The sequence below is a fragment of the Mesitornis unicolor genome, unplaced genomic scaffold, assembly GCF_000695765.1.
Source record: "Mesitornis unicolor isolate BGI_N332 unplaced genomic scaffold, ASM69576v1 scaffold21784, whole genome shotgun sequence".
In the NCBI taxonomy this organism is placed as follows: domain Eukaryota; kingdom Metazoa; phylum Chordata; class Aves; order Mesitornithiformes; family Mesitornithidae; genus Mesitornis; species Mesitornis unicolor.
Genome location: NW_010179849.1, coordinates 10,222 through 18,417, shown reverse-complemented (window position 1 = coordinate 18,417; position 8,196 = coordinate 10,222). Strand labels below are relative to the sequence as shown.

The following is an 8,196-nucleotide window of genomic DNA, read 5'->3' as shown; positions in this document are numbered from 1 at the left end:
TACCTCGGATCAGCACCGGGCAAATCCCGCAGGCTCCTCGCGACTGCCAAGCAGAACGGCTCCCAAAAAGGAGCACGGGCTCGTGAACTGGAAAAATAATCTCCTATGAAAATAGGAACTCGTCTTATCCTGGGGAAAGGTGGGATATACCGCGTTAACATGCATGTCTCTTACTTACAGACACGTTTTCTGCCCAAGAAGCCCTCCCCAGCGATAGTACAAAATCTTACTCTAAAATCCTAACGCATATGGAAAGTCAGGAAAAGCCAGTTCCTGGATTTTTCAGCCCCCTCGCCCCACTGGCACCTGTTATTTAAACACTCGACCCAGGTTTTCTCACTTCTTTTGTGGACCAAAATATAGAGAGAAGAGTCAAAAAAAAAAAACCAACCCCTAGTCCTTGTCGCCTTGCCAGGACATTCCTCTGCAAGCATTCATGGGACGACTTGTACCAACAGCAGATCCTGAAATACTTCTCCTCGCTCCTGCAGTCCAGTTGGCACAGCCAAGCGAACACGCTCCGGGGAAGACTGCGGGCCCTTCCAAGAGAAAACCTGCTCCCAAAAAAACCATCGAGGAGAGCAGCGCATCCCTGCAAAGACCGAGCCAACTTCCCCTACAGCGACACATTTAGGTTCAGGTTTTCCTTCCTCCTTCCAAGGCAGGGTTGTGGCACAGGAAATTCAACTGCCCACCCCTCCAACAAGGGGTGGTGATGGGAGCTGGACCAGGGCAGTCTGCAGCTCCCTTTTTTGCTGAACTGGGCTGAGAGCCCAAATGGTTTCTGCAGCACTGAAAGCATCCATGGGGTCAAGCCTCAAATACCACACGCATAGACAGCCTTGCTTTGAGATCTGCCCAAGGGGAAGGCAAAGCCAAACTGGGGGACAACCCCAAAACCAGCACAGAGTAAAGTGAATCTCTGCACTGGTCAGACCACAGCTGCAATCTTGTGTCCAGTGCTGGGCCCTCAGTTCAAGAAGGACAGGAACTGCTTGAAAGAGTCCAGCAGGGCCACAAAGATGCTGGAGGGAGTGGAGCATCTCCTGCTGAGGAGCGGCTGAGGGAGCTGGGGCTCTGGAGCTTGGAGCAGAGGAGACTGAGGGGTGCCCTCATTCCTGGGGATCCATTGGGAAAGGGCAGTGTCAGGAGGAAGGAGCCAGGCTCTGCTCTGGGATGGCCAATGCCAGGACAAGGGGCAATGGTCCCAAGCTGGAGCACAGGAGGTTCAAGCTGAAGATGAGGCCAAACTTTGTCAGTGTGAGGGTTATGGAGCATGGCCCAGGCTGCCCAGAGAGGTTGTGGAGTCTCCTTGTCTGCAGACACCCAAAGCCCTGGCCGTGTTCCTGTGTGACTGCTCTGGTGATCCTGCTGTGGCAGGGGTTGCACTGGGGGAGCTTTCCAGGTCCCTGCCAACTCCTCCTATTCTGTGAATCCCTGTGGTTTCCAGGAGAGGAGGGCGAGCAGCAGTCACGGACCAGGCAGGAACAGGGCCAGATGTGAGCATCGCCTCATGGCCACCAGTGCTGCACGGGGAGGGATCCAGGGTGAGGGTTTTCCTTTCAGAGACAGGACTCCCCATCATGGATGTTATTTATGTGCCTCGGGTCGCTCCCTCTGCTGAGCCCCAGCTGCCTCTGCTCCCAGCATCGCTCCCAGCACAGGAACTGCGCCAAGCGCTCGCAGATGCGCCCGGCGTGAACCTGCCAAGGGGACCCAGCTGCAGAGGGGGCTGCTGCCCCCTGCTCCAGGCTTCCTGCTCCGTACCAGGCAGAGCCAGGGCTGGTTTTTGGGGCTGACACCAAGGACCAGCCCTACCCGCTCCAGCGGCTCCAGGCTCTTGAGCACCTGAGCACCCAAGCACCCAAAGGGCTCTGTTTACACCAGGCGCTGCTTTCGAGCGGATTCTCACACCACAGAGTTGAGCAAAGGCCCCGTAGGATGGATTTTTAGGTGTAAAGATGCAAAGAAACAGGAGTTGGCTTTGCAGAACAGACTAACACCTCCCCAACCCCAGTGCCACCCAGTTTGAATGACTTCAATCATTAATTACGCTGAATTAAATATTTCTGCAGACCCCCCATCCTGCATCCCCAGATGCCCCAAAATGGATTTTTAATGAGCCTATACCCCAGCATTCTGGCACAAGATTCCAACTGAGCTGAAATTAAGTGGTATTTTTAGCTTTATTACCCCATATAAATTTTGCAAAAGTTCAGGTTTCTGGATATGAGAGGGAAAAGGGATGAAAAGTAATTCGGGCCTGATACAAAGGAGTTTCTTTTTCCAGCATGCCAAAACTCCACCATTGGGGCTGAAAGTGAAGTAACCGTGGTAAGCGTTCAGATGTGGGTCTAAACCTGACAACCTGGACCAACATTTACCTGGATCTACATTGATTGTCAACACACGAATAAACCTGGAGCGTCTGAGACATCTGTAAACCGAAGCGAGATGCTTGGACGACCACAGCAGCTTAGGCAGGGATAGAGTAGACACCACGTTGGGGTTTTCTTGGTTATATGGAAGAACCGAGATACAATTTTCTTAAAACAGCACATTCACACCTTGAAAGCTTTGTTTTCCTGGTTCTCCGTTTTGCAAACACAAACTGGCAGGAGCGTGTTACATTGCTAGGCCCCCTTTGCCCAGCTCCCCCAAATTCAGCTGAACCTGACCCAGCTCCAGCTCAACCGTGCTACTCTGCACTGAGAAACCAAAGCCAAGCCAATGTAACATGTGGCAATAGATTATTCCTCACTGGAAGTGATGTTACCCTCTGTACGTGTGGATGCAACAGGCACAGCCCAGAAGAGCACATTCGGGGGGGCAGATGCAAAACCAACTCTGAAGGCTGCTTTTTGCCTCCAAATGCTCATGGGTTTGTTCCTGCTGAGCATTAAACTGAACCCATCCCACTGGTAAAGAGGGTCCTGTCTGCATCAATGCCCCTGCACGTCAACTCCCCAAGGTCTTCCTCCTCTCCCCTGCTAATTATGATTCTACAGAAACAGATTCATCTGACTCTGCACTGCTTTTATATAATAAATAAGTCTATTTTTTAAAATGCTTTGCATAAATTTCCTGTAGCAAGCCTCTTATTTCACTTCCAGGCTGGTTTTTTTTTTCTCCCCAAACCACTAAGCATCAAATGCAGAAGAGAAACTATGAGAGAGCAGTGTTTTGTGACCAGACAGCGACTGTGAGTGAAGGCCTTCAGGATGGATCAGCTCCAGCGGCTGCAGCACTCACAGCGGTTCCAGCCACACTGAGCAGCACCCAAAAACCCTGCCAGCCCCCCACGAAAGCAATGGGAAACTTGGGGAGAGGCAAACAGGAAAAAAGCAGCTCGGAGAAAGCAGCGGTGGGGACGCAGAAAGTGAAAGAGCGGAGGAGGAAGCGGAGATGCACGGTGGAAATGAGCTCTTCTCACTCCTCCCGGCTGCCTCGGCAGCCACAGACCAAACCCCACCACGCTGCTTCATTTTCCACGCTGAAGGAAGCCCGTGCGAGCAGTCACAGCGAGGTGCAGCTCGCAGAAGCGAGGGGGCGGAGGTTTTTGTGTCGTTTGGTGTTTTGAAGCCGTCTTTAAAACGCCCGACAGCCCACGGGAAGAAACCAGAAGGCAAAGGCGCCACTTGCATCAGCACAGCGAAGCTCAGCTGGAAACAGAGACCGAGCAGCAACACACAACGTAACGCTGCCCACAGGAACCCTCCCCTCTTATACGTCTCCCAATATTTTTGCCCGTGGAGTCAGTACCTTTCGTTGCCCGGCTGGAACTCGGAGAGCAGGGAGGGCCTGCGGCGCTGCGGCTGCATGATGGAGCCCGGCGGGAGGTGGGAGGCGAAATCCCTGGGATGGTGCTGGTACTCCAACAGCGCCACGTCCTGCAGGAACACAGAGCGGTGCGTTAGACTGGCAGCAGCTCGCAAGCAAGAGTTGAGCCCTGAGAGCTCATTAGAAACCACAGAGACGCTCCTATGTACTCCTATGCTTCCCCTACACACCCCACCAAAAAGGGTTCCCAGTAACCCCCAGTTCCTGGAGCACTGGGACCTGAGCCGCTGAGCACGCACGCAGCGGTTTTTGGCATCCAAGCAGCCCCAATGACGGCTTCAAATCCAAGAGGAATGAAATTCAAAGTCACGGGATACTTTCAGCTTCAATAATCCACATGGAGAAAGGGAAAAGAAGAGAACAAAATAAAGGAAGAAATGACAAATGAGAGCATCCCTTTAAACACAGCTGTCCTGGGCTGCGCTCAAGGGGCTGGAAAGGACAGTTTGCTGCTGATTATGTGTCTGTCCCTTTTGTTCCCTGACCCTTGGAGAGTACAGGACAGCCTGTTCCCGATTTTAATTAAATAAGAAGCCCTCCTCTGTGCCGCAGACCGATTCCAGCAGCAGCGTTTTAGCAGCTACGCTCAACTGCTATTTTTTATTTGCAGATAGATGCTTGACCGGCAGACTAATCATCTAATTAACCAAGACCTTCAGCAATGCCATAGACAGCCCTGCCACAGCACAGCCCTGCTAACCCTGGCACACGTTTACACTGGATGAAGAGATCCCACCTGGGAGTCTGCATTGACCAGCTCTTGGCTGGAACAGGAAAGCTCCCAACTCCCTTAAAAACAAAGTTCAGAGACTAATAAAGTAAAATCAAATCAAATCAATAAATAAAACCCCACGTGGATGCATCCCCAGCAGCTGCAACAGAAAGGCCCTGGGCCTCCGGGGCAAGCGGTGTCCTCAGATGGGTCCTGGTGACACAAGGAGGACATTACCAGGACAGCATCCACTCATCTCCATGTTCTACCCAAAATCCAGGTGCTAAGGACACGACCCTGCGATGCTGCTTTATCTCCATCCACAGAGCAGGCCCTGGGGGCGCAGGACAGGATTTGCTACGGGTGCAACCACAGATGGGACAAACCCCAACGTCCAAAAGCAAAGGAGCCTCTCAGCTCTCGCAGCCACAGCAAAATCGCTGCCTGCAGCGAACTCCCCGCGTTCGCACTCGTCCTGGTTTTAAACTGGGGAAAAAAAAGAAGTTAAAAAAGAGGTACAAAAGCACGGCGCAGCTCCTGCCATCCACCTACGAAACAAGCACGCCACATCTGCAAGGCACACCAACACCCCGCAACCAGGACCGTCCCCTCCCGTGGGCGCACAAACAAGAATTACCCGTCTGGGAGGCGCGAAGGCCGTGCCCTTGAGAAAATAAAAGGCTCCAGCGTGTCCCGAGAACCATCTGTTTTCCTCTTCCCCCTGCCCACACTCGGCTGAGCTTTGCCTTTTCCTCCATAGCTCCCACCAGAAGTGGCTGGTGGAGCTCAGAGCTCGCTGGCGTGGCCAAAAGCCAGGGGGAAACTCGTTACACGGGGCTATTAGCTCGGGGTGAGCATCCCCAAATTCCCTGCCAAGGGCAAGGCTGGGAAGCACCAGATATCGCCCACCTTGCTCCATGAGCCGCTCCGCTCCGCACACATCAGGGTTGGGTTTTACCAGATGAAAACATGACCGAAAAATCAGCGAGGAGGATCCGAATTGACGAATTTCAGTGCCCTGTGCTGAACTGTCAGAGGAGCCGTGGGAGACCTGGCAGGATGTAGGTGGTTTAATTGCTCACAGAGTTACTACAGCGAATTGCAGTGTGTTTTGCAAAAGGCAATGCCAGAAAGGTTCAGGAGCTGCCTCCAGAAGAGGCTTCGGTGTCGATCAGCAGCGTTTTGAAGCCGTGTGATGGGAGCTGTCAGTGCTGCTGCACCTTCCACACATGGGGAGAGATGAGGGATGCGGCGTCCGGTGGGTGCCATGGGAATCAGTCCCCATCCTGACCCAAAATGTCCAGCACAGCCCTGGCACCTGGAATAAAACAACTAAAAGACTCCACAGCCCCAGGTTAAACATCGCTCCTTTTCCTCTCCATTGCTTTGCTGCTTTGTGCCCAATTCTGTTTTTCGCTCATCCTCTCCCTGCCCCCTGCAAAGCCTCCTCCCGCCCTCAAATCTGCACCTTCTCCAGGGCCCTCAATTCCCCCAGCGCCTCCAGCTGAGACCTCGTTCCCTAGACACCGACTTTCCTGCTATTCCTTGCACTTCAGGTGCTCCCAACACAGATGTAACTTTGTGGAAGTTCTGCAGAGTTCCCAAAATTCAGTAAATGCCATGAAATAGGAATTAAAGCAGCAGGAAGTCCATGAGTATTCAGGGGCTCTGGCACATCAACTAATTCGGAGGAGCGGGGAAAAAGGTTTGCAGAGGGCAGGAAGAGATGCAAAGAGAAGGTGAGCACCTTTATCTACCTCTCTTCTGAGAGAAATTAAGCTTCTTTACTCAGGCGAAGGGGGGAAAATGCTTCCAAAGCAAAACCAACGCAGCCAAAACCCCTTTGGGTGCCTCAATGTCACCCAGCCAGGAGAGGAAGAAAAAATGACCAGGAAAACCTACATTATTCAGTTTCAAACCATGCACCGGCGCTAGCTCCAGAGCACATCACCTGAATTAAACCAAACTGGGGAGCAAGCTCCTGGGGCTGCACCGCCCCAGCTCCAAATGGCCCAGGGGACGCGTGGCAGCGATTTGGGCTGCGATGGAGAGCACAAACAGCCACTGGTGCCATCACCAGAACCACAGCTCCTCCCTCCTCCCAAAATCAGATGATTCTGGGTGTCCACAGCAACTCAGCTGGAGCCACAGGGAGCCTGGGGCAGATTCCAGCATCCCATGGCCCCTACACAGGGGTCCGAGTCCTTCTCCCATCCCTTTTGGCTGAAGCCTGACACAAGTGATGCTGAACACAGAGCTCACGACCACCACGGCGATGGTTGGGGAAGGGTCTTGTGGGGAAAATGACTGAAATGCGGCCACTTTCTGCCCCAACACAGCCACTTTCTGCCCCAATACAGCCAGAAACCTGCCCTGATGAGCGCTGGCTCCCGCAGCTCCTCCTGAGCAGCTCCTGGCCCTGCAGCACCAGCAGCATTGCCAAAGACGGCCAGACACCGCGAGCGGCTCCAGTGCCATAAATCACCTGGCGGAGCGAGATGCAGCACAAGGCCAACATTTAGATAAATAAAATGCTAAAAGAGCCAAAAGCGGCCTCATTAAAATACACTTCTTCATGCAGCAGACTGAAGAGGTACCTTGGGCCCAGCCAGAGGTGCCGAAAGCGTCCTTGGCTGCCAGGACGAAGGGTGGACACGTCCATGCTGCCCCTGCTGGGGTGGCTGGTGCAAGCACTCCCCGTCTCAAGGGCTTTTTGTGTTCTTCCTCGATCCGTGAGCGTCCAGAGCGCCGTCTCCCTCCTCTTCCTGGTAAATCGTCTGACCCTAAATAACCTGAGTCTATCAGGCTCATTTAGATACGCTAATCAAACTGTCAAAAGCCAGCAGGCTGAATGCAATATTGCAGAACAGCCCTTGGCAACGCGAAAACAGAGACAGCCCTGCAGAAGGAGGAAAACAAAACAAAAAAAGCAGCTTTCTGGGTTTTTTTTTAAAGCTTTCAAGCCTGCTGCCTTACCTACCATAACATCTCCAGCAAAACCTCCGGTGCTAGCCCCGGGATAACCCCCACGCTACACTGTAAGTGCAGGCCATGCCGCCTCTCGCTTTCTGTTTTGAACGCGTGCGCTCGCTGGTGCAGCTTCACTTCTTCTTCCCCTGCTCGCAGCTGCCTGGGTTTCATGACCTCCAACGAGGAGGAAGAAAGGGGAAGGGGTTTGAAAGTGATGCTGGAAGCACCCCTGGGCACTGACCTGCAGACAAGGCTATGCCACGGCCAACAGCAGCTCTGCCCCCAGCTCTGACACATCCAGAAATCAACAGCTCCATGCAGATGGCATCCCTACAGCTGCAAGAACTGCCCCCCGAGGAGACGACCCCGGAGACACGAGGCCTGCAGAGAGGAAGCCTGGAGCTGGGCGTGCAGCTGAAAGGCAACGCCGCTCCTCCTCCCTTCCTCCCACCAGCAGAAAAACAAGTGCGAGCGCCCAGTGCTTCGGCTTCCTTGGACAACAGCTCCGGAGCAAACCCGTGGAGCCCCGGCAGCCCAAAGCATCACATCCATCCACCGCCGCTTACCACATCTGCAGCCCAAAGAGCAACCGGGAGCTCCCTGCCGGGTTTCGGTGCAGAGACGGCTTCTCTCACAAACCACCAGCTCCTGTTTTGCTGTCACGCCGAGGAGCA

The 8,196-nt window shown here is 53.6% G+C and overlaps 1 protein-coding gene across 1 annotated transcript in view; it reads right to left on the bottom strand.

The window, feature by feature from the left end:
• Window positions 1-817: 817 nt before the first annotated feature.
• Window positions 818-8,196, bottom strand: part of LOC104539412 (nuclear receptor corepressor 2-like) — a 13,940-nt gene continuing 6,561 nt past the window's right edge. Inside the window, exons 2-3 of the mRNA XM_010182925.1 lie at window positions 3,763-3,890; window positions 818-854 (exon numbers count right to left, since the gene is read on the bottom strand). Of these exons, the coding sequence (XP_010181227.1) occupies window positions 818-854; window positions 3,763-3,890 (165 nt within the window). The remainder of the gene's footprint in view (window positions 855-3,762; window positions 3,891-8,196) is intronic.